Raw genomic sequence first — 27,612 nt, 5'->3', positions numbered from 1 at the left:
CCCTTCCTCTTCTGGCTCATTCCACCTCATCCAGAGATACCCAGTTCAGGAGTGTCCAGCCTCCAGAGCAAACCTAGTCCATACCTCCAATTGCAGAGTATTGAAGCAATCGGTTGCCTGTCTGTCAAAGATCAGTTCCATAACAGAAGATGACAAGCCCCCCATGGCACTCCAAGGTGGCAGGAGAGATGACTGAGGGCAGGCCACCAGGAAAAACCCAGGTCTGGAAGGACAGCGGATTTGAGGAATTTCATAGTCTGTCAGGATGAGATTCTGACTGACCCCCTGGCCCCGCCTCTCCAACTTCCATTCTCCCCCTTATACACTCTTATGGCCACTTCCCCTGACTTCTGCCCCTGGCTTTCAGAGCGTACTCTGGCATGGCTTGACTTTAGTAAAATTATGATCTATCAGTGTGTAGAACACACAAAATGGTGGCAGATATGGGAGGAACACAGGGTCATGAAAGCATTGCTACTTAAAGGGAGGTTATCATTCAAGAATGTACATACCTATACAAGTTTATAGTATGCAACAAATTATTCTATATGGTATATGATGCTTTATACACACACATATTTTCACAAAGTTGGAAAACAGAATACATTCATTTTTAGATAGGAGGTTAGTTATAGAATAAAACCTTGGTGTGCAAGCATAATTCATTCTGGAAACAGACTTGTAATCCAAAGCACTTGTATATCAAAGCAAATTTCCCCATAAGAAATGATGGAAACTCAGATGATTCATTCCACAACCCAAAAATATTTATATAAAAATTATTTTAATACTGTAATATAATAAAAAATAATAAAGAAAATACAGAATATAAATAAAAATATACAAATTAACCTGCACTTACCTTTGAAAACCTTCATGGCTGCTGTAAGGGACACAAGACAGAGGAGGGTTATCATGTAGAACGACTTTCACTATCACTAATGGAATCACTGCTATCTGTTGGCTCAATGGAATCTTTTTCTTTTCATGCAACTTTAACAAGGAACCTATCCAAATGACACTTGCTTTTGCCTCATTTGGGGGATTTTGTGGAAGTGTGACATTGCATTGACAATCACCCACAATCCTGCAGAGAGAGAGAGAGAGAAGAGCCATTGGCTCAGTTGTGATCATGTGACATTCAGAATCACATACTACCCGTTTTGAAGACATCGCTCACTTATCAAGTTAAAATTTAGTAGAAATGTTTGCTTGTCTTGTGGAACACTCACAGACCATTACTTGCAACCTAAGGTTTCACTGTATTTCCAAATAATATAGTTAATATATTTTTCTTTACCCTCCAAACACCTTTCCAGGTGTTTTTCTGTTTGTTTATTTGTTTGTTTGTTTGTTTGTTTGTTTGTTTTGAGAGAGACAGAGCATGAGTTGGGAGGGGAAGAGAGAGAAGGAGGGAAAAAAATCCCAAGCAAGCTCAGCACTGTCACAGGGCTTCATCTCCCAAACTGTGAGATCCTGACCTGAGCTGAAATCAAGAGTCAGAGCTTAACTGACTGAGCCACCCAGGGGCCCCCAGGTGTTCTAAATTTAAAGCAATGGATCCAGTTTTCAATTTTTGTGTCCCTACAAAGTGTTTTAAGAGTCTGGAATCACAGGGAGAAGTGTGTGTGTGTGTGTGTGTGTGTGTGTGTGTGTGTGGACGCACAAGCCCTGCCTTGCTCCAGAGAAGATTTCGGGCTATTTACAGAATACATGAGCAGAGCATGTACTTTTAGCCAATGAAGAGTGGGGCTCCCAGTTCAGGTTCTCCTAACAATGGTGGGCACACATTTTACAGGGGCTGTGGTGGGGGCTGAAGTCTATGTGCTCAAGTGGTCCTTGCTAACAGAGGAACAAGTCCAGTTATACAGTTCATGGTTTACCGGGGGATGAAAACTGGCCACAGTTGCTCAGGAGAAGTACACCTGTTGGTTCTAGGATACGGCAGAAATTTCTCACAAGGCAAAAAAAAATGTGTTGAAAATGAGCTCTGGCTCCTAAAGGAAATAGAGTGAAGAAGGCTGTAGTAGTCTCCTATTGTTTAACAAATTACTACAAAGCTAGCAGCTTAAAAAAGCACACATTAGCTCCCAGTTCTATAAGTCAGAAGTCCAGCACATGATGGCTGCATTTTCTGCTCTGTGGATTGCAGGTAAAATCCTGAAATCAAGGTGTCAGCCAGGTTGAGTTCTCATCTGGGAGTTCTAGGGGAAAGTCTGCTTTCAAGCTCAGTCTTGTGGGAAGAATTCAGTTCTTTGTGGTTATAGTTCCCATTTCCTTCATGGCTCTTGAAGGTAGCAATAGTGCATTGAATCCTTCTCACTCTGAATCTCTGACTCTCTCTCTCTCTCTCTGGCCTCTAGACCCAAATTTAAAGGGCTTGTGTGGTTAGATTAGACTTACCATATAATCTCCCTCTCTCAAAGTCAACTATAACATATGACATAACCTAATCATGGGACTAGCTCACAGTCCCTGGGATTATGCGGCACTGGTATGCCATGGCTAGGAAACCTTGGGACTCCTCTTAGAATTCTGCCTGGTACACAGCTTAAAAGACCTCCCAGTATTTGGCGGTTGAAGATGAAGGAGGAAAGACAGGAGCCAAGCCAGCCCAGAATTCCCAACTACCCACGTTATGTAGACATTCACCCCCAGGGATGCACGTGGACCCTGAAGAAGCAGTGCTGCCCTGGATCAAACACCGTTCCTTCCCCATGAGCTGCCAAGTACTTGCCCTAAGTCCAGCCTTATCCCAAAGTCATCAGGGAGATGCTGAAAACTCCCTACATGTTTCCCCTGTCTTCTGATGGAACTCTTCCAGAAGTTCTGCCCACCCATAACTCCTGCCTGATGTTACTCTGTGACCCCTAATCTCAACCTGTGACCCTTCACCCAGGCCCCTGGTGCCTCAGATCAGCTCCAAGATGAGGGAGATGTGCTCATCGTCTTACTGGGCCAACTGAAGGGTGTAAAAGCTAACATATGCTTACTGCACAATTGCTTCTATCTTCTATTTCATAAAGGCCAGGTGTTATTTACAACATGATTAAAATAGCAGCTTGACATGGATTTGTTGGAAGACTGAGGATAGAAAAATATAGACGAGATTCCAAGTATATTGAATTAATCCAGATGAACATGGCATAGCAGACAATGCATTTGTTGTCCTGGGGCGTGAATTTATAAGAGAGTCTGGCTGAGCAGAAAAATGACCCAGACATACAAAGCCATGGAGGCAGCTTCCAGAATACTTTTTGGTCATGTCTCTTTTTCACAGTCAGCCAAACAGGTCCCTCAATTGATCTTTTTATGCTTCATGTTTCTCATTGTAAAGAATCAAATATTAGATAATCTGCTAACATAATTCTTAACAGTAAAAGGTCAGAGGCTCGAAAACAAGTAACAGTATAACAACATTGGCCTGAGGGCACTTACTGTGTACCAATCTTTGTGCTAAATGCTTTGTATGCACCACCTCATTCAGTTCTCAGAACTCAGAGAGGTAGGTTCTATTCTGACCTCCATTTGATAGAAAGGGAAACTGAGAGTTGGAGGAGTTGATTGCCTTGCCCTGGGCCACATGGTGAGGAGGAGCTGGCAGAGAAAGGGGTGTGCAGACTCTGGCTTGAGCTGTCAACACCCAGTAATACACCTACCTATCACAACCTCCAGAAATTTTTGGTTAAATACCAGAGCAAGAAACAAACTGTGGTTGTGATGTCATCAAGGTGGGGGTATAGGAGACCCCTGCCTCTGTGCCCCCACGAAGATCAACAATTAGCTATCCATGAGAAGAAACAGTTCTGGGAAAGTTGTTCCTTAAGTTTCCACTTAAGAAACTTCAGCAACACAGTGAACAAAAATCCTAATAATTACTCCAGAAATGAGGGAAGAGAGCTTCGTTTTGGTTGCATCATCCCATTCCCCAGGCTGGCACTGCTCAGCACGAAGATGGAACGCCCAAGTGACCCCAGTCTTTTAGGGCACCACACGAAGGCCCCACTTGGATTTCACTGCACCCAGACCAGCAAAACTGAGCTGTATAGAGATAGCTAGGAACCAGAAAGAAAAGTAGTGTCTACCAATAACAGCCATGCAGCAGGAGCAATTGTGGTTCGCAGTGAAATGCTCTATAGACAAACCCAGCAGCTTTCACCACTGGGGAGGGAACTAATGACCAGCTCAGCTGTAGCAGAACCCCTCCTGATTCTACCAGCTTTTGCCCCCAGGTATTTGTGTTTGCATATACAACTACCAGAGTCCCTCCTAGCTCCCTTTCTGCCCCCTCCCACCAGAGCCTGAGAACCACACCAGCAGCCAGCCTAGGCCTCTGCAGCTGTACAAGTGCAAGATGCCATTCTCGAACCCCCATGGCTGACCTTCATCACTGTGTATGCCAAAAGGTCATTATATAATTGCAAAGGGGACCATTTATCAAGAGCATATAAGCAACTATATATTTATATATTAAATGGCACATTCCTGAACAATCAATGGGCCAGAGAAGAAATAAAAGGGAAATTAAAAAACACTTTGAGACACATGAAATGGAAATACAACATACCAAAACCTACAGGATGCTGCAAAAGCAGCTTTAAGAGGGAATTTTATAGTGACAAATGCCTACATTAAGAAAAAATAAAGGGGTGCTTGGGTGGCTCAGTTGGTTAAATGTCTGACTGTTTGATTTTGGCTCAGGTCATGATCTCATGGAGTGAGTTCAAACCTCACACTGGACTCCACACTGAGGGTGGAGCCTGCTTAAGATTCTCTCTCTTTCCCTCTCTGCCTCTACTGCTCTCCCACTTGCTCGCTCTCACTCTCAAAAAAAATTTTTAAGAAAAAAGAAAGATCTCAAATAAACAACCTAAATTTATACTGTAAAGGAACTAGAAAAAAAGAACTAAGCCTAAAGTTAGCAGAAAGAAAAAAATAACAAAAATCCAAGCCGAAATAAATGAAATAAAGACCAGAGAAATAATAGAAAAGACTAAAAAAACTAAGAACTATTTTTTAAAAGATAAAAATGGAAAGAACTTTACTTAGACTAAGAAAAAAAAAGAAAGAAGATTGAAATAAATAAAATCAAAAATGAAAGAGGAGACCTTCTGATACCACAAAAATGCAAAGGGTAATAGTGATTACTGTGACTATTTATACCCCAACAAATTTGATAACCTAGAAGAAATGGATAAATTCTTGAAAACATACAACCTACCAAAACTGAATCATGAAGAAGTATAAATATAAACAGATCAATAACAAGATCGAAAACTTTCTCCAAAAAAGCTCAGGACTACATGGTTTTGTTGGTTTTTCCAATCAAACATTTAACACCAGTGCTTTTCAAACTTAAAAAAAAAATGAAGAGGAAAGAACACCCCAAACTCATTTTAAAAGACCAGTATTACCCTGATACCAAAACCAGATAAGGACACTATAAGAAAGAAAACTACAGACAAATATCCTTGATGAATATAGATGCAAAAATTCTCAACAAAATATTAGCAAACAGAATTTAACAGTGTAATAAAAAGATCATACAATATGATTAAGTGGGATTTATCCTTGGGATGCAAGAATGGTTCAACATATGCAAATCAATCAGTAAGTAAACTAATCATTAATAGAATGAAAGATAAAAGTCATATCATGTCAATAGATGTAGAAAAAGCGTTTGATAAAATACAACATCCTTTCATGATAAAAAAAAAAAACAACACAAGTTGAGTATAGAAGGTATGTACCTCCATACAATAAAGGCTACGTATAACAAACCCAGAGCTACCATTATACTCAACAGTGAAAAGTTGAAAGCTTTTCCTCTAATACCAAGAATAAGACAAGGGTTCCCATTCTGACCTCTCCTATTCAGCTTAGTATTAGAAGTCCTAGCCAGAAACAGGCAAGAAAAAGAAATAAATCCATCTTAATTGGAAAAGAAGTAAAATTGTCTTTGTTTGCAATGATATGATCTTATATATAAAAATCCTAAAGACCACACCAAAAAAACTTAACAGTTTCTTAGTTCCAACGAACTAATCAATGAATTCAGTAAGTTGCAGGATATGAAATCAACATACAGTTGCTTCTGTATACTAGCAGAAAATATCAAAGAAATAAAGAAAAAAATCCCACTTACAATAGCATTAAAAGCAATTAAATACTTAGAAATACATTTAACCAAGGAAGTGAAAGATCTGTACACCGAAAAATACTAAATGTTGATGAAGGGAATTAAAGAAGACACACACAAAAATAGATATTCCATATTTATCGAGGAGAAGAATTAATACTGTTAAATATCCATGCTACCCAAAGCAATCTACACATTCAGTGGAATCTTTATCAAAATTTCAATGGCACTTTACACAGAAATAGAAAAAGAACAATCCTAACAGTTGTATGGAGCCACAAAAGAACCTATATAATCAAATACTGAGAAAAACAAAGCTAGAGATATCACACTCCCTGATTTTAAACTATATTACAAAGTTATAGTAATCAAAGCAGTATGCTACAGGCATACATTTAGGAACATAGACCAAATGAAAAGAAACACGAGCCCAGATATAAATCCTTGTATATACAGTCAACCGATATTTGACAAGGAAGTCAAGAATACTTAATGTGGAAAGGATAGTGTTTTCAATAAATGGTATTGGGAAAACTGGATAGCAACATAAATCAACTCAAATGGATTAAAGACTTAAGTGAAAGATCGAAAACAATACAACTCCTCAAAGAAAACAGAGAAAAACCTCCTTGACATTGGTCTTGGCGCTGATGTGTTGGATGTGGCACCAAAACCACAAGCAACAAAGTAAAATAAGTGAGACTACATCAAACTAAAAAACTTTTGTGCCCAGCAATACAAACAATCAACAAGATGAAAAGGCAACCTACAGAGTGGGGGAAAGTGTTTGAAAATCATATATCTGGTAAGGTATCAATATCCAAAATATATAAAGAAATAATGGAACTCAATAGCCCAAATGCAAACAATCCAATTTAAAAATGGGCAGAGGACTTGAATAAACATTTTCCAAAGACAGGCAAATAGCAAATAAGGACATGAAAAGGTGCTTGACATCACCAATCATTAGGTAAATGCAAATCAAAACCACAATGAACTATTATCTCACACCGATTAAAATGGCCATCACCAAAAAGAGAAAAGATTAAAAAATGGCCATCACCAAAAAGAGAAAAGATAAATGCTGGTGAGGATGTGTAGAAACAGGAACCCTTGTGCACTGTTGGTGGGAATATAAATTGATGCAGACACTATGGAAAATAGTATGTAGGTTCCTCAAAAACTTAAAAGTAGAATTTCCATATAATCCACTTATGGTATGTGTATATATATATATATATATATATATATATATATATACACACACACACATATATATATATACACTATATATATGTGTGTGTATATATATATACACTCATATATATGTGTGTATATATATGTATAGTGTATATATAACATAAATATTATAAACATGTTTTATATATTATATGTATATTATATATTTACTTCTAGTATATATCCAAAAATTTGAAAGTAGGATCTTGAAGAGATATCTGCACTGCCATGTTCATTGCAGCATTATTCACAGTAGTCAAGCTATGGAAACAACCTAAGTTGTCCATCAGTGCATGAATAGATAAAGCAAATGTGACATAGGTACACACACACACACACACACACACACACACACTATTGGATATTATTAAGCCGTGAGAAAGAAGGAAATCCTGCTATTTGCAACTACATGGAAGGACCTTGACAGCATTGTGCTAAGTGAGATAAGTCAGAGAAAGACAGACACTATATGGTGTCACTTATATGTGGAATCTAAAAGAGCAGAATTCAAAGAAACAGAGAGTAGTAGAGTAGTGGTTCCCATGGGTGGGAGGTGGGGGATGATGGGGAGATTTTGCTCAAAGGGCACAAACTTTTAATTATAAGATGAGTAAGTTCTGGGGATCTAATGTATAGCATGGTGATTATAGTTAACAATTCTGTATTATGAACTTGAACGTTGGTAGATTGTATATGTTCTCACCACAAAAATGAAATGGTAGTTATATGACATGGTGGAGGTGTTACCTAACACTATGACGATAATAATTTTGCAGTATATAAATGTATCAAATCAACACATTGTACAATGTTGTATGTCAATTATATCCCAAAACTGGAGAAAAAAAATAACTTGACAGGATTTCAACAGCAAAAAGAACATACTGTGGTGTATATATACAATGGATTATTAGATATAAAGAGGATTAACATGCTACCTCATGGGGGAACCCTTGACAGGGACACAGGGTACACTGATATTTGGTCAAACGATATTCTGGGTTTTTCAGTGAAGGTACTGTTAGATGAGCTTAACATTTATATTAATAGGCTGAGTAAAGCAGATTGCCCTCCCTGATGTTGGTGGGCCTCATCCTATGAACTGAAGATCTGAATGGGGCAATAATCCTAGCCGTCCATTGAATAAAAGGGGGTTCCTCCCACCTGACTGCCTTCTAGCTGGGACATGAGTTTTTCCCGGCCTATAGACTCAGACTGGAATATCAACTGTCCTTGGGTCTTAAGACTGCTGTCTTTCAGGCTCCAACTTACACCCTCAACTCTCTTGAGTCTCCAACTTGCTGACTGCAGATGTTAGGACTTGCAAGCCTCCATAAGTGTGTGAACCAATTCCTTATCACATATGTGCATACACACACCCTATTAGTTCTGCTTTTCTGGAGAACGCTGATTCATACAAACCTCAAAAACATTACTAAGTGAAAGAATTCAGTCGCCAAAGGCCATAGATTGTATGATTCCACTTATATGAAATATGTAAAATACATAAACCCATAGAGACAGAAAGTAAATTGGAGGCTTTCTGGGGCTGGGGAGGAGAGGTGAATGGGAAGAAACTGCTTACTGGGCATAGGGTATAAGGTTTTACTTTAAGTCGTTAAAATGTTTAGGAACTAGATAGAAGGGATGGTCGCACAACATTGTGAATGTGCTAAATACCACTGAATTGTTCCATTTAAAATGGTCAATTATGTTATGTCAATTTCGCCTCATAAATTATTTTAAATGAAACAGAAAAAGTAGAGGATGCATACATATGTATTCACACACACATACATACATATGTACACACATATATACACGTACGTACAAATGTGCATGCATACATACATACATACATACACATGTACATACGTACGTACACACCAGAGGAAGGATTCAAAAGCTTCCAAGGAGCCAAGCTGGTATCACATTCATAGAATCTACAATGCTATGGATTTTAAGATCCATCATTGATTTTCATACCACCATTCTGGAAAAAGCTTTCCCGTTACAGTTATAAGGCACATTGATGATTAGCCACACCCTGATTTCACAGCATTAACATGGAAAGCAATGGGCATCTTTTTTTTTTTTAATGTTTATTTTTTTTTTTGAGATAGGGAGAGTGAGTGCCCATACGTGCACATGGAGGAGGGGGAGAGAGAGAGGGGGATAGAGGATCTGAAGTGGGCTCTGTGCTGGTAGCAGAGAGCCTGATGTGGGACTCAAACCACAAACCGCGAGATCATGACCTGAGGCAAAGTCAGATGCTTAACCAACTGAGCCACCCAGGGGCCCCTGGAAACCAATGGGCATCTTAGGGTTGATGAAAGTGGCTCCAGAGAGGAGGCCTGGGAAGGTGCCCAGCTTCAGTTGCTTACTGTTGGACATTCCAAAAGACTCTAAAACCCACAACTTAAACAAATTGCTTGATTTTGAAAAATACGTTGGAAACTAATTTTTTAAAAATTCACTTGTTGCATGGGCCAAAGAAAACCTGTCATTGGGCCGTACAGCCTGCAGCCTCATTTGTGCCCAATGAGTGCAAAAGGCTGCCTTTTTTGTAGGTTTCAACGAGGCAACAATGATCAGCCCAGAGAGAAGAGTGAAGGATGATCCTTCACAGACTAAGGGAGCAGCTGGCTAGGTGACAGTCATCCAGACAAGGAAGTGAGATCTGCAGAGAATTGAATTGTTTGTCCCTAATGGGTACAGGCTTGAGCACTGGGCATGGGGCCTCCGTGGGTCAAGGCATCACAGAACCTGCTTCTGGTGCTTGAACTAGGATCAAGACAGTTTGAGATAAGAGTTACAAAAAAGCTAACACATCTTTCTATTACCATTTGAAAGAAGTAGACACTTGAGACCGATGCTTCTCCAAGAATCGTCTTGCTGGCCGGTAGCATCTCTCTCATCTGACGAAACTTGGTAGAAATGCAGACTCTCGGGCCCTCCCCAAACCTACCAAATCAGACCTTCTAAGATGGAGCCTGGAAATCTCTAGTTTATCAAGCCCTGCAGGAGATTTTGATGCGTGCTGAAATCAGAGGACGTCAGCCCTAGGGCAAACAGAATGGTTCAGCTATTCCTTAGAATTTGGTAGTTCGTCATAAGCTTACTTTCAGAGCAGTCTGCACTACACAAGAAACTATGTTAAAAAGAATAGCTAGAAAAACTAAAAATCATCAGGGAACATCCAGGATTTGATTACTTCCAGCTAACATTCTCAATGGCACAGTGCTTCTTACACAGTCTCCTCACTTTCTTCTTAGTGAACCAAATGCTTAGCCTCTCACACACAGCAGCCCCTTGCCCCACACAGATTTGCCCCTGGTGCGAATATCTGCAATCCCGTGTTGCCTAAAGCAGTCAGAGCATCCCTATGTAATTAACATGTTTTGCCCAGTTCACACAATGGAAAGTAGGAGGAATTCTTCATTTTTCCAGCGCCTCTCTTTTGCCCACAGCGGTTAGCGGAAGAGCCCTGCAATTGGGAAGCTTGTGTCTTGCCTTCAAGGGAAGAGTAGAAGCACTGAGGGCTCTGGAAGTTGACTTGGTGACAGCAGCATCAGAAAGCAGAGAGGAACAGGCAGAATAGGACCAAAATATGAATAGAATATGAGCACCCGACAGCTGAGCAGCCAGGCTGGGTCTGAAGAAACAACCTCACGGGTGGACAGACTCTATGTCAGGTTCTGTCATTCATTCTATTTAAGTTGGAGGGACCAGAGTTGGATTCATCCCAGGTGAATTTGGGGAAGTCAACAAATTGGTCTTAGCTCAACTTTCACATTTGTGAACTAGTGGGGAGTGAATGATGCTTAATTCGCAAACTGTTAAGAGTGTGTCTAGAAGAACTGGCTCTGTACTTGGCACATAATCCGGTCCCATCCCTGTTACTCATCTCTTGCGCCTTCGATGGGCCTTGTGAGTCTTCCATTGCATGTGTCCCTGAGATGGGGAAATTGCCTGGGATGCGGTTGACTGTTAGTTTTATGTTTTATTCTTTTAATGCCCCTAAAGATGACTTTGCCCTTGAGGTGTATAGGCCTTGGTGCTGGAGAACTTGGAATGAGTTGCCTAACTACCCAATATTCATATTATGAGGATTCAGTGAGGCAAATGTACCCAAAAGTGCTCTATACACATTTGTAGTGTGTGTGTTCGCTGTTTTCTGTTTGCACGTTTGAACATTTCAGAGATTTGGAGGTAGAAATGGAATTTGAGACCTGGATTTGTTTGATATTTGTGGGTTTTTTTTTTAAGGTGGCTTGGAGGCATATCAGATTATTCACTAGACTTTATCTTGGAGGCAAAAGATATTGAAGTGTACGGGAACCACTGATCTCTGATCTAAAATAGAAGCTGTGACCTGTATCTTGGCTGCTGATATGCCATGGCTTGGATATTCTATTATTTGTAATGCACTGTTAGTTGGCGCCTGATTTTTAGATTCACATTATCAGTCATGGAGCCCTGCACTTTTCATTCATAGGAAAATCAGAGTTATCTGGGTCAGGTGAATGAATAAATGTCGAATGAAGGCATGGATTTCGATTTCTGGCATCATTGTAGATTTAATTATTCTGTAACTAAACACAAACCTTATCAGCATTTTTAGGGGGCAGAGTCATTCTACAATTATTTAAGAATAATTGTGGGCATATAAATGGAGTTAATGCATCAGAATTGAGCATGATGTGGCCACACCCCTGTTGGAAATGCCAGGCATGCTACATGGAGTTTTTCCAACTCTTACCTGAGGAAGAAAAGCCAGGTCTGGGACATTCAGAGGAGCAACTCGGAGTCGCCTTTCACCTGCGAGGAAGTTCTTTGAAAACCCCTGTGTTACGTCCAAAATGCACGCATGTTTTGCATTCGACCTTAAATCTCTTCGTGTTAGTTTCTAAATTAGTTTTTACCCCAATCTTTGAGTACAGTGGATGCTCCAAGACAGGCACTCTTGCCCCTGGGCACACCTGCCTACCTCTGGGAATGAGCACGCACCTGAGAAGCCTCCCTGGCCTCGGAGACTGGAAGGCGGAGGATATAGGTCGGCATGCTTACATGATCGTGTGTGTGAGACACAGGTATGTTTCCAGCAAACAGCCTCATCTTCGTGAGGCGGTACCAGGAAAGGAAAAGGTGGAATTTGAAGAACTTGTAGAGTTAAGGCGGAGGGCAGCAAGTCGTGGGAGCTACACGTCTTCATACTGCTGAGGCAGAAGTTCCCTTGCCAGGGTAAAAAGGCCTGATCTTCACTCCATTTTTTGGCGAACTGCATTTTGGGAGTGTGCAACAGTGGTGTGGATTCATACTTAGAGCCTTTCAAACATCAGACATGAAGAGAAAACCGAGAATGGGAGTAGGAGAGATACATCAGAATTAACCCTAGAGCCCTTAATTCAACTCCGAGGGCCTTCTCAGTACCTACGGGGTCCCCTGCACACCACCAGCAGATGTGGCTTTGAATCTGCGAAACCATCTGCCAGAGAGGCTTTGCCGTGGAAACGTTTGTGTGCAAAACAGTGAAGCTGCCAGGGCTGCATCTGAGAGGGGGCGTCAGGACCCAGCACCCAGTGGTTAGACTAGCAGCGAGGAAGAGCAAAGGGGACTCGTGGAACGTGCAGGTCTGAGAAGATGAGCAATTCCTTCATGCGCCTCTGTCACCCCAGGTTGTTCCAGAGTGAGCGATTTGGCCGCGTCATCACACCTCTTTCATAGTCAATAAATGGTAGTCTGTAAGGGCAACAGATTTGTTAACCTCGGACATGCCCCCGGAACTCATCTGGAGCAAGAAGTCAGGATGTAGAACCTTTCTGAGACAGGCAAACATCTTTACTTCCTGGAAAATGTTTATCATGGCTACTGTTGTCTCCGCGTTCATGTCATCAATCTGGCGATGACTGTAAATGATGTTAGCAAAGGCCACGAGTTAAGTAGACTTCTGTGGAGTTTTGAATGTGTGTCTCCCCTTTGAGCTTAGTAGCTTCTGAAAAATAGACATTTTTTTTTGTCTCAGACCTGATTTTTGATGCCATAAAGATGAAGAACTTGCTTGTAAATATCCTGAATAGCCAGCAGGGGAATATTTAAATATGAAGAACCAAAATGTGTATGCTTTAAACAGGAAGGAAAAAATACACTATCTTTTGCTATCATAGTGCATGTTTAAGTTCGTGTTAGCCTCCTATGAAATGTGTAGTTTTATCCTACACTTTTTAAAATGGGAATGCACACGCTTTAGACTTAATAATTCTACAAGGCTCTATCGAAAGGAGTTTTTGTTGGGTCTTCAAGGAACTTATAGTCTGAGGAGACAAGCTAGATGTTGACATCGTCATTTTTAAAAAAAAAATTTAATGTTTATTTATTTTCAAGAGACAGAGAGACAATGTGAGTGGGGAAGGGGCAGAGAGACACAGAATCTGAAGCAGGCTCCAGGCTCTGAGCTGTCAGCACAGAGACCGACGTGGGGCTGAAACTCAAGAACTGTGAGATTGTGACCTGAGCTGAAGTCAGACGCTTAACTGACTGAGCCACCCAGGAGCTCCAGATGTCGACATTTTTAAACTAGATTTAAGAGGTTGATTGTCATTGTCCTACTTAGGCAGGTACAGCAACTTAAGGGTTGTGGCCAGCCGGCCGAGAGCTGCTGTGGCCTTCATCTGGGCATAGGTTTGACAAAGAAGAATACTTTACAACATTAAGGAATTTTGATTTATGCCTATATATATTGGCCACTTTGACAGTTAGGAGTGTGGTCCAGCCTGAGGATGCAGGTTCTGAGCTGTTTTTTTGACTTCGATTACTCTGTGTTAACCATGCAAAGTGAAGAACAAACCCAGAGTAGGAAGGATAAGTGTCTCCAAATTGAAGGGAGATCATTCCTTGGGACCAGCTCACATTCCCAATGCATGAATCCCAGCTGTGCCTTCCTCTGATTCTCTACTATCAAATGAGACTCTTAGAGACACAGACCTGTCTCTTATCTCACTTCATGCCAAGATCCATTCCATCTGCCACTCACATTGGTTCTCTCTGCTGAACAACCCAGCATCCCTGAGAGGCACCTTGCACTTGGGTCTAAAAGCAAGCATACTGAGATTTGTACACAAGTTGTAGCCAAGCACATAGGCACACCAGGAGCAGCAGCTTCAAAGTGGGGAGGAATTCTAATAATCCATTTGTACTCTCCTGGGCCAAAGCTGTGAGCCCAGCTTTGAGATGCCCAATCATTATGCTCAAGTCTCATAAAGGCAAGCTGATGGTAACATCCAATCACACTCTTACAGCATCAAGGATACTGAGAGGCAGTAGAAAGAGTGAGAGAACAGCCCACACAACCTACAACAAAGAGACTTTGAGCTAGAGGTCATCGAGTTTTCCATTTTTTCCTTCTTTGGTACAGATTATCTTCTAAAAAGTGGATACTCTATGGATTTGCTTGATACTCAGATTTTAAAAATTATTTCCTGCAAGTGCAGTGTATTCAGCAGTAACTCTGCCTTTGAATAAATATTCAGAATTATTTCTGAGTAAAACTTTCCTAGGAGAAAACGGAAGCAAGTACTCTAGCTGTTCTGATTAATATGTTAGCAGATATATATTGAGCAAGGATGGGATAGAAAACATTTTAACAACCTGGTTTGCAAATACCTACTAGACTACAGATAAGCCATTTAACAATTATGTTCTGAAATTTCCCAGGATAGCAATTAAAGAGGAGAGATCTCAAAGTAGTTTCTTAATGCTATGCTCAGGCTCCTCCCTAATAAACAGAATTTCCTGGAAATCCCTAGATAATAATACAGATCAGAAGAAATGAAGGTACGGCAGTTTAACACTATACTTTGCTAAGTGGAAACATTGTAATTACAACAGTAAACATCTATTGACCTATCATTCTATTGCCTTAGTGTTGGCTCTAATAAATACATTTTGCAAATTTGAATGTGAAAAGACGTTGTTTACATAAATAGTTACAAAGAGCCTCTAATATTACAGTAATTGTGTTTGTTGATTTCCATTACCCTGAAAAATACCCCTCATCCCCACTAGCAGATCCTCTATTACTGGGAAAGACATTAGATTGTGAGAAGCTTTTTTTTAATCAATAGTAGCCTAATAAAATCACAACGCTGCTGTCTTTGTAGACTGTAGCTGGAGAAATAACTGTGATTAAATGTGTTTGTATTACAATGTGAGTAGCTGTTTCAATGCTTGTTTTGCTTGTCTTCCATTTTCCTTCTTACAGATTTTTAAAAGCATTGGCTCTGATGAGACCGTCCAAGGGCAAGGAAGTCGGAGGCTGATCAGCTTTTCTCTCTCAGGTATGTTTTGCTCACCTGAAAGCCTTGTGGAGAAAATAAGAAGGTCAACCAGCAGTCAGCACACCTACTTCAATTTGACTCTTACCCACAAGTTACTTCACCTCTATGTGCCTCAGTTTTTCCATCTGTAAAAGAAAAATTAAAAATGTCTGCTCCATTTTCCTTGACCGCATGAGGATATTGGAGGAGTCAATAAGTAATAGATGCTAAGCACTTTGTGATGATGAGAAGAGAAGCCACAATTCCACTTTGCCTCCATCATCAATAGCATTAATTGAAAGTTTATAAAGTGGAGGTAGGGGAAAGCCTGGGGAAAGAAGCAGCCAGCAGACCCTTTGTCTAAATAAAATCTCACATGAAGCTCAATTGATAAAACCGATAAAAGCCAAACTGCTCAAGCAAGTACATTTGTGGAAAAGTCAGTGAAATCCAAATAAAGTATGTAATTGAGTTAATAGTGGTTTTTTTTTGAGTAATCTAATTTTTCAGTGCTCACAAGGTACCCATAGTTCTATAATATGCTAACAATGGGACAAACTGGGTAAAAGGTATGTGGGAAATCTTTGTACTACCCCTGCAATTCTTCTGTAAATCTAGAATAATTTCAAAATTAAAAGTATAAAGAAAAACTGAGTTACCCTGCCGAAAATGATATACGAATCTCAGAGCCCTACACACTGAATTCCACCCTAACTGGGCTTTGAGGAGACACAATGGCATGAAGCTCTAGGACTCTATTGAACACAGTTTGGAAAGTACTGCCTTAGCTTGTTGTCAAACCAACAAGTGTTACAGACCATGAATGTCGGAGATCTAAGACCACAGAAATGATGAGTGTTCCTGAGAGATAGACAGTCAACTGCCATTTTTATGTCTATGTGAACCCCAGTAAAGAAAATGCATTTCTAAAGATTCATTGATAAACAATTATAGCAAGGTTGCGGGATGCAAGTCAATTGCTTTCCTACATACCAGCAATAACAAGTGGAATTTAAAATTAAATACACAATACCTTTTTATATTTGCACCTCCCCCAATGAAATATTTAGGTATAAACCTAACAAAATATGTACAAGGTCTATGTAAGGAAAACTACAAAAACTCTGATGAATGAAATTTAAAAAGAACTAACTGAGTGGAAGATACTCCATGTTGATAGATTAAAAAACTCAGTGTTGTCAGAGTTTCAGTTTTTCTATAGAATCAATGCAATCCCAATTAAAACCCGAGCAAATCATTTTGTGGATATTGATAAAATGACTCTCAAACTAATAGAGAGAGGCAAAAGATCCAGAATAGCCAACACAATATGAAGGAGCAGATCAAAGTTGGAGAACTGACTTATTCAACTTTAAGACTTACCACAGCTATGGTAACCAAGATAGCATGGTATTGGTGAAAGAACAACAACAACAACAACAAAACAATAAATCAATGGAACAGAATAGAATACTCAGAAATAGATGCACATAAATTTAGTCAACTGAACATTGACAAAGGAGCAATAGCAATACATTGGAGCAAAGACAGTCTTTTCAACAAATGATGCTAAAACTACTGGGCATTCACATGCGGAAAAAAAAATCTATATCCAGAACTTACACTCTTCACAAAAATTGACTCAACCCACTAAAAAACTGTTAAAACTAATAAATGCAGTAAAGTTGCAGGATACAAAATCAAAATACAAGAATCTGCTATGTTTTAATACTAATAATGAACTGTCAGAAAGAGAAATTAAGTAAAAAGTCCTATTTACAATTGCATCAAAAAAAGACCAAAATACTTAGGAATAAATGTAACTAAAGAGGTAAAAGGCCTGTACACTGAAAACAAGAAAACATTGATGAAAGAAATGGAAGGAGACACAAATAAATGGGAAGATAGCCCATGCTCATGGATGAGAAGAATAATGTAGTTAAAATTCCCATACTATCCAAAGCAATCTACACATTTGATGCAACCTCTATCAATATTCCAATGGCATTTTTCACAGAAATAGAATAAAGAATTCTAAAATTTGTATGGGACCACAAAAGACCCAAATAACCAAAGAAATCTTAAGAAAGAACAAAGTTGGAGAAATCATGATTCCTGATTTCAAACTATATTACAAAACTATAGCAATCCAAACAGTATGGTATTTATATAAAAACAAGACACACAGATCAAAGAAACAGAATAGAGAGCCCAGAAAGAAACACACATATTATGGTCAATTAATTTACAGCAAAGGAACCAAGAATGGGGAAAGGACAATCTATTCAATAAATGGTGCTGAGAAAACTGGACAGCCACATGCGAAAGAATGAAACTAGGCCACTATCTTACACCATCCACAAAAATAACTCAAAATGTATTAAAGACTTGAACAAAAGACCTGAAATCATAACATTCCTGGAAGAAAATATAGGCAGTAAGGTCCTTGACATCAGTCTTGGTGATGATAGTTTTTGGATTTAACACCAAAAGCAAAGGCAACAAAAGCAAAAATAAACAAATGGAACTACATAAAACTAGAAAGCTTCTGCACAGCAAAGAAAAATGTCAACAAAATTAAAAGAAGTGAGAGAGAATAATTGCAATTTGTATCTCTGAAAAGGGGCTAATGTCCAAAATATATAAAGAACTCATGCAATTTATCAAAAAAAAAACAATCTGACTAAAGAATGTGCAGAAGATCTGAATAGACATTTCACCAAAGAAGACATACAGATGGCCAACAAGTACATAAAAAGATGTTCAACATCATTCATCATTCGTGAAATGCAAAATATCAAAACCACAGTGAGATATCACTTCACACCTGTTAGAATGGCTAGTATCAAAAATGCAAGAGGAAACAAGTGTTAGTGAGGATATAGAAAAAGGAAAACCCTCATGCACTATTGGGGGAGATGTAAACAGTACAGGTATTATGGAAAACACTATGGAGTTTCCTCAAAAAATTAAAAGTAGAACTATCATAAGATTTAGGAATTCCACTTCTGGATATTTATCCAAAGAAAATGAAAACATGAGCTCAAAAAAATACATGCACCCTCATGAGTGATACTCAGCCATAAAAAAGAATGAAATTTTGCTATTTGTGACAATATGGATGGAGCTAAAGAGTACTATGCTAAGTGAAAGAAGACAGACAAAGACAAATACCATATGATCTCACTTATATGTGGAATCTGAACAACAAAACAAAACAAAACAAACAATACAAAACAAAACCACGCTCATAGATAGAACAGATTGGGGGTTGCCAGAGGTGGGAGGTGGGAAAAATGGGTGAAGGTGGTCAAAAGATTCAAACTTCCAATGTAAAACAAATAAGTAAAGTGGATGTAATGTACAGCATGGTGATTATAGTTAATAATACTGTATTGTATATTTGAAAATTGCTAAGAGAGTAGATCTTAAAAGTTTTCAGCAGAAGTTATAACAATGTGTGGTGATGACTATTAACTAGACTTATTTGATAATCATTTTGCATTATATCCAAATATAATACAAGTACATGAATCATTATGTTGTATACCTGAAACTAAATATAATATGTCAATTATATCTCACTTTTAAAGAATCACTCAAAATGGATCAGACCTATGTGTGAAATGCAGAGCTATAAAACTCCTAGAAGGTAACAGGAGAAAACCTAGATGACTTTGGGTATGGAAATGGCTTTTTAGATACAATATCAAAGATGTGGTGCATGAAAGAAATGATTGATAAACGATGGACTTTATCAGAATTAAAAATTTTTGTACTGTAAAAAGACAATGTCAAGAGAGTGAGAAAAATTACACTACACTGAGAAAAATTATTTGCAAAACACACATCTGTTAAAGGAACACTATTGTAAATATAAAAAGAACTCTTAAAATTCAATATGAAAACAAACAAAAAAAAAAAACAATTAAAGAGAATGGGCCAAATACCTTAGCAGGCACCTCACCAAAAAAGATATACAAATGACAAATAATCATATGAAAAGATGCTTCACATCATATATCATATATCATCAGGGAAATGCAAATGAAATGCAAATGAAATGCAGATGAAAACAAGACGCCACTACACACCTATTAGAATGGCCCAAATCCAGAACACTGACCACATCAAATGCTGACAAGGATGTAGAACAATAAGAACTCTCGTTGGTCACTGGTGGGAATGCAAAAGGGTACAGCCACTTTGAAAAGCAGTGTGGTGATCTGTTACAAAGGTAAACACACTCTTACCATAGGATTCGGTGATTGCACTCCTTGGTATTTACCCAAACGAATTAAAAACTTAAATCTGTACAAAGCTTGTACACAGATGCTTAAAGCAGCATTATTCATAATTGCCAAAACTTGGAAGCAACCAAGATGTCCTTCAGTAGGAGAAAGGATAAATAAACTGTAGTACAGGCAGATAATGGATTGGTGTTCATTGCTAAAAGGAAATGAGCTGTCAAACCAGACTAAGACATGGAGGAATCTTAAATGCATATTACTAAGTTAAAAAAAGCCAATCTGAAAGGGCTACATACTATATTATGGAAAGGTCAAAACTGTGAAGTCAGTAAGGAGATCAGTGGTTTCCAAGGTCTGGGAGAGGATGGAGGAGATGGAGCACAGAGGATTTTTAGGACAGTGGAAATATTCTGTATGATGTTCTAATAATGGATACATTTGTCAAAACCCATAGAATGTACACCACCAAAAGTGAATGATGATGTGAACTATGAACTTTGGGTGATAATGATGTGCCAGTGTAGGTTCATCAGCTATAACAAATGTACCCCTCTGCTAGAAGATGTTGATAATGGGGAGGCTCTGCATGTGTAAGGCAAGGGGTATATGGAAAAATCTGTTCTTCTGCTTAATTTTGCTGTGAACCTATAACTCCCCCCTCAAAATAAAGTCTTTCATTAAAAACAAAAATCAAAATGTTGGCAACATTAGCATATGTCTCTCTAAGTTAAAAGAAAAAGGAAGAAGAAACTCAATACTTTTGTATTACTAGGGCAGAAAACCAACAACTCCTGATTTTCCATTCTTATGTTCCTGTTGAAATGCTTGAGAAATAACAAGTATTTGTACAAAACCTGTAGGAAATTCAGTAACCAAAGCTCAGTGAAATCCTGAAGCCCAAGAGGGATGCCATGCAGGATGGGCAGCATGGGCCTGGGGAAGGAGAGAAATTCTCTGTTAATTGGTTTCCATTTTGGTTCTACCATACAGACAAGGGCTGATAGAACAATTATATTCATTGTGAGACTATAGCCCTTGGTTTTCTTCCACCTCCACTTTGCAGAGGAATTTTCACCTGGACCCATAGAATTCTCAAAGTTGGATTTCCTCCTTCAGTGTACAACCCAAGTTTCCTGAGGTGATTTCAGACCCTCACCCCAGCTTGCCTGAGGAATGCCAGTAGTCCAGTCCAGTAAAAGCCAATGGTCCTCTCTTGAAACACATCATGACCACAATGCCAGTTGAATTGATTTATTTTAAGGAATGGTTTTATACATGCCAGTAAGCGTTCCATATAATGGGTTCTGTAGACATACCAGTACATATTCATAATGAGGTGAAAAGTAGACTGAAGACTGAGAAGATTTTTCCATGTTTTGGTTGGGCTTTACTCCTTGTGTAAGCCCTGATATGCTCTTTAACCTCACCAAAACACATTTAACTTAAAATATTCCTTGTTTTATAGATTTCCAGGCCATGGGGCTGAAGAAAGGGATGTTTTTCAACCCAGACCCTTACCTGAAGATTTCCATTCAGCCTGGAAAGCACAGCATCTTCCCTGCCCTCCCACACCATGGACAGGAGAGGAGATCCAAGATCATAGGCAACACCGTGAACCCCATCTGGCAGGCCGAGGTGAGAAGAAACGTCAGTGACCAACTGACCATAAAGCAGCCTACATGGTATGCCCTCCTTTCTTAGAGCCCTAAACTGCTCTGTTTGTGGCTCTCCAGTCTTGGAAGGAGGCTGTGTTTTCTGTGGGTTATAACTCAGGGATCTTGACAGAGCCCCTCAAGACAGTACCAGGAAACTGTTTGTTGCTCCTACACTCAGTAGCCCTGTTATAGCTCCTTCTTCTGATTCAGGACCTGCATCTGAAAGCAAGACAGCCTCTCTCTGCCTCTGTGTGGGAGAAGGAAGAGAAGAATTTTGATTTGAGCATTCTCACACCCCTCCTACATGTGCGGTCCTTAGGCAAGAGTGCCAAATTTTAAATGAGTCCCTCTAGACCAGTTCCAGAGATTCTAAAATTGCCAGGTTCCTGGGACAGGTAAATAGATAAACCCCAAAATATCCTTGGGAATTACATATTGTTTGATCTAAATAGACATGAAACCTAATTGTGCATCCCATCTTCCTGCTAGTAAATTTAAAGGAGTATTGACAGTTTGTTTTGTCTCATGAAGGCCTGTCTCCACTCTCAAATGGGTCCTCTGCTAGCCAGGAGTGAGGAGGCTCCTGAGCAAAGCCACATGTGTGTCAGGCTGGGCTTCACAGTGGCTCAGTCCTCTCCTAGAGGACTAGCAGAAAGTTGTCACAACCCATTGGCAGCCTAGCTCACATGCTTTAGCTTGAGGGTATGACCTGCTAACTGTGTAGCTTGGGGAGCAAAGAGGCTTAGGTCATGGGAAAGGCTACAGTATAATGTAGGGGTTAAAAGCACAGCTTTGCAGCCACACAAACCTTTGTTCAAATCCCAGTGTGGCCACTTGCTAGTTGTGTAGATTTAAGAAATCCGTCATCCTCATTCTGAGCCTCAGGTTACCTTCATCCGTCTGTTACTGAAGGAAATATGCGACTCCTACCCAAGCCACTTGCTTTAGACAGGGCTCCTTCCTTTATTCTTCTGAGTATATCATCTATGATGTAGACCTTTCAAACATTCTTGAGCAAGAAAGTGTAATTAGATGTTTTGGGGCAAAGCTTTTTCATTGTCTCTTAAATTATACCACCTACTTCCTAGGCTTAATTAACCCTGACCCAGGCCTTACAGAAGAGCAATGTTACAGCTTTGAAGTTAGAGCAACATAAAGGAAATGGAATTATGTTTAATCTTCCTATGACTTTGGTTATCAACAGATTCTAAAGCACTGAGAGTACCAGTAGCATGGAATAATGAATCTTAAATTATTTGTTCCTTTAGTCCAGGCTATTCTTGCCAATTATTTCTGGTCTCTTCATTGCATTCCTGGGGATAATACAAGATGCCACAGGAATTTATAGTACATGAAAAAAAAAAAAAGAAGAAGAAGAAGAAGCCTTCTCTCTTCTGAAGGACTTCAGAGCAACTTGTTCTAAAACATTTAGTCATAAAGGTATTATAAGTCTCAAAGAACATTTCAAAAATCCAGCACCATCAGAATGTTTTTTTGTTTTAAAATGTCAACTAGAATCTGCTTTAAGTTCTGCAATTATTTCTGAGTCTTTAGTTAAGATTTACTTCTCTCTGGAAGGATCCTGGCAAACTCTTGCTCGTCCTCTGCTCTTGACCTCCTGCATTCTATCCAACGTGCTGTGGTTAAAGTTGGTGTTCTAAAATAGGTTTTGCCACGTGTTTCCCTGATGAGGCTCAGATTGAGGATAACTGATTTCTCAAGTTAAACATCAAGTAACTAACTTGACTGCAAATCTGTACTTTGTGTTTTTTTGTAATTTTATTTATTTATTATTTATTTATCTTTCAATTTACATCCAAGTTAGTTAGCATAGTGCAACAATAATTTCAGGAGTAGATTCCAGTGATTCATCCTCTATGTATAACACCCAGTGCTCTTCCCAGCAAGTGTCTTCCTTAATGCCCCTTACCCATTTAGCCCATCCCCCTCCCCACAACCCCTCCAGCAACCTCCCGTTTGTTCCCAATATTTAAGAGTCTCTTATGTTTTGTCCCCCTCCCTGTTTTTATGTAATTTTTGCTTGCCTTCCCTTATGTTCATCAGTTTTGTATCTTAAATTCCTTATATGAGTGAAGTCATATAATATTTGTCTTTCTCTGACTGACTAATTTCGCTTAGCATAATACCCTCTAGTTCCATCCACATAGGTGCAAATGACAAGATTTCATCTTTTTTGATTGATTGCTGAGTAATACTCCATTGTGTGTGTGTGTATGTATATATATATGTATGTATATATATGTGTATATATATACATATATACACATATATATATATAATCTTCTTTATCCATTCATCCGTCAATGGACATTCAGGCTCTTTCCATACTTTGGCTATTGTCGATAGCACTGCTGTAAACATTGGGGTGTATGTGTCCCTTCAAAACAGCCTATCTGTATCCCTTGGATAAATACCTAGTAGTGCAATTGCTGGGTTGTAGGGTAGTTCTAGTTTTAATTTTTTGACGAACCTACATACTGTTTTCCAGAGTGGCTGCACCAGTTTCATTCCCATCAGTAGTGCAAAAGATGCAAATCTGTACTTTCAACCCCTAAAGTATACTATAGTGCCCAGTGCCCTGATGGAGAAACCAGTGCCCTGATGGAGGTATTTTGCATACCTCCTATGCAAAGTATTCCAGGACTTTGGTGAACCAGCATCACTTGCCACTTGTGTCAGGTATGGATGCATTTGGCTCTAAGCTAGAGGAACTGGGGCCAGCTCTGATATTTCTCACAAACAGGAAGTCCAGACAGAGGTGGTCCTGGCAGTGCAGCTACTGATAGAGCCATCAAGGACTCGGATCTCTGGGTCTTCTCACTGCACTGTTAGCATATGGCTTTCATCCTCCTGTCTTAAAGCCTCAAACTCAAGTACCAGGCAGAAAGAAAGCCAAAATGCAAAGAGTCTTCTCCTTTTAAGACTTTGCATCTTTATTCTTTAAGGGAAGCACTTCCCAGAAAAAGCCCTATTACCTGTCACAGGACCTCTGTTTGGGAAAACTTAGTGCTCTGATTCCCCGACTCTATAGATAGGGAGGGCAGGGGAGAAGGTGGCTGGACATGGGTGTTGAATAAAACAACTTGTAGTGTGTGCAGTGTACTTCAGCTCTATTCCTCAGTACCTTGCTCCTCAGACATTATGTGAAGGCCACTCTTGAGAGCTACAGTACCCTACTGCCTCTCATGCTTTCACATGGCTGCATAGATGTCTTTGCTTATCTGCCTAGAGTGTGCATTCCCAACTAACCCAACTAGCAACGCCTGCTCATCCATCAAGGCTCAACTAAAATATCACCTCCTGTGTGGGCTACTCCTTGACCCCGCCCACTCCAGGCCTCAGGAGGAAAGAGCTCCTTTCTCTCTGCCCCTTTGTCCAGACCTCTACCATACTGCCTTTTATTTGCACGTCTGTCTTCCCTGTGAGAGTTTGAGTTCCTCAAGGGAAGGAATCACACCCAATTTTTCTTAGCACCTCCAGTTCCTGGAACCTACTAGCAATAGGTTATATAAGACTTATCTAGGGCTTACTACTGCAAGTGTAAACATTTTATATAATTAACTCACTTAATCCTTACAACAACTCTATGAGATATATACTATTTTTATCCCCATTTAAAGAAGGGGAAACAAAGCATGGCAAAGTTAAGTAATTTTCCCAAGGTCTCAGAGCTGGTAAATGGCAGAACGAGAATTTGAAGCAGGTCATCTGCCTAAGAGCCTGATACTGATCAGTTTTGTGTTCAGATGGGTGTGAATAAATTCTGGAGAAAGTATCCATAGCTTATATCAGGTACTCAAAGTGATCAGTATAATCCCTCCCCTTCAGAGGAAAACTAAAGTTTAAATCTATAGCATTGGGTGATAAGGCCAAAAACAGTTATCAAAGAGCTTTATTTGGTCTTTCCAGCTAATCGTGAACTTCTGGAGGATAAGTCTGAAGGATTGATGAAAACTCTTTTAATGGGGAAATCTAGCTGAAATTCTTATGACTGATTATTCATTTAAGAAATGTTACTAAGTATATACACTGTAGTAGAAATAGAAGCCCCTGGAAGGACAGAGAATAATTGATAGGTAAGACCTCTCAGGCTGGTGGAAGGAGACAATACAATGAAATATATGTTCTAATCAAGGGTGGACAGAATGCTGCAGCATACTTAGGGAAGACTTCCCACATGGTCAGCTGTGGACTGAGGTCTTGATGGGTGAGGAGACATTTTTGGGGAGTGAGATGGGGGTCATCCAGGTAGAAGGAACAGCACGTGCAAAAGCACCAAGGCATCTCACAAACTCTTAGGGAACTGTTTAGAAATGCCATGTTGTTGGAGTTCATGGTACACACAGATAAGTGATGGTGAGTGGGCTGGGCTTACTCCAGTTGCACACATCCAGCATGGCTCTCTTATTTCTTAAAAACAAAGCTAATGTTGGCTTCTGGGTCTCACATTGTACCTTGGTGAATGAAATGAAGATTCCCTGCTCCTACAGAATTCATGCACGTCTTTAAATCTCTCTGCCAGCAGGTAAGTGAGAACCAAACTGTCCTATTTTCTATGTACTGACTAATATACAAAGGATGTTCATGAGAAATAATTAAAGTTGCCTGCATTTAAAAGCAAGAATATCCTTTAATGTGTAGTTCAAATGCTAAATTTATTTCTGTGATTAATGCTGCATTAAAGTCTTACGTGATTTTTTTTAATTTATGCAAGTTCAAACTTGAAACATGTTTTTGCTGATTAAAACTTGCTAAATCTTAGAAAAATTATAGTTACTATCTGAATTTTACAATGAGGGAAAATGGAGAGAAATACATATTAAATGTAATATCAACTGAGAAAAATTTTAAAAGAGACTACCACATTGATTGATTTATCTCTTTTTTATTATTATTATTACTGTAATTAGAAACTATTTTTACCCAGGGAGCACTCTCCTTGATTTTCAGGTCTGTTTACTTTCCTGAATGGATATAATGAGCACTTATAAGATTATAACTACACAGAGAAGTTAAATAGAAAATGGCAGCAACTGAAGAGTCTTGGGTTATTTATTCAGAGTGCCTATGTGGAGAGTATATTTATACCTCTAAATCAAACAAGAAACTCCTAAAAGCAAATTCTCAGAAATATCCAGTGGATTGAGCAAATATTAAAATCAAGCCTGGGGCATTGGTGTTTGTCAGCCTCCACTCCATTCCCTCTGTCTCAGCCCTCAAAGCTGGGTGGAGTAATCCCATACATGTACACTATCAGCCTGATCTAGTATGGTCACAAGATTAGAAAACAAGGCTTTGCCTCCCAGAGCTTATATTCTAATGTAAGAAAATAAATAAATAAATAAATAAATAAATAAATAAATAAATAACAAGGCAATTGCAATGGAAAATAAGCAACACAAAAGAAATATTACATCGTCATATGATGTACATAATGGAGAAGAGCTAACTTAGGTGTCCACAGCCCAGGAAGGACTTTCTGAATTACTGTCACATGAACTGAGAAGACAGATACACAAAGACCTGGTTAGATGTATGCTGCAGATAGAGGAAATAGTTAGTATGAAGGGCCTGGGTGTACCAAACTTGCCATGCTTAAACAACAGCAAGAAGGTCATTGTGGCTGGAGAATAGCCATATGTGAAGGATGGGGGTGGAGTATAAGATGAGGTCGGGGAGAGAGTCAAGGTCCAGCTTCTTGTAAATCGTGGGAAGATTTTATGCTAAATGTGGTAAGAAGCCATTGGAGTAGGGAAGCATCATGTTCTGATCAAAATTTATACAAACATTCCTGCTGCTCTGTGTAGAATACATTACAAAGAGGCAAGAATGGAAGCAGTTGATCTGGCTTCCATGGAGCAGCATGTGGCATGCTAATACAAAACACCTAGAAAAGCCAGATAAAAAAATTTTTTTAAACATTTGTGATAACATGAGAGAATGGTCAGGACAACAGACCTCATGTGGTCACGAATCTTGAGAGAAAGGAATTT

The 27,612-nt window shown here is 39.3% G+C and overlaps 1 protein-coding gene across 6 annotated transcripts in view; it reads left to right on the top strand.

Annotated features, from left to right (window-relative positions):
• The window catches only part of HECW1 (HECT, C2 and WW domain containing E3 ubiquitin protein ligase 1), a 422,849-nt gene that overhangs the window by 253,182 nt on the left and 142,055 nt on the right, over window positions 1–27,612 (top strand). For all 6 annotated transcript variants that reach the window (XM_045494336.1, XM_045494331.1, XM_045494332.1 and 3 more), the window contains 2 exons: window positions 15,639–15,714; window positions 21,409–21,578. In XM_045494336.1, the coding sequence (XP_045350292.1) occupies window positions 15,639–15,714; window positions 21,409–21,578 (246 nt within the window). The remainder of the gene's footprint in view (window positions 1–15,638; window positions 15,715–21,408; window positions 21,579–27,612) is intronic.

This window comes from Leopardus geoffroyi, chromosome A2 (genome assembly GCF_018350155.1).
Source record: "Leopardus geoffroyi isolate Oge1 chromosome A2, O.geoffroyi_Oge1_pat1.0, whole genome shotgun sequence".
In the NCBI taxonomy this organism is placed as follows: Eukaryota; Metazoa; Chordata; class Mammalia; order Carnivora; family Felidae; genus Leopardus; species Leopardus geoffroyi.
This window is presented reverse-complemented; position numbering and strand designations above follow the sequence as displayed.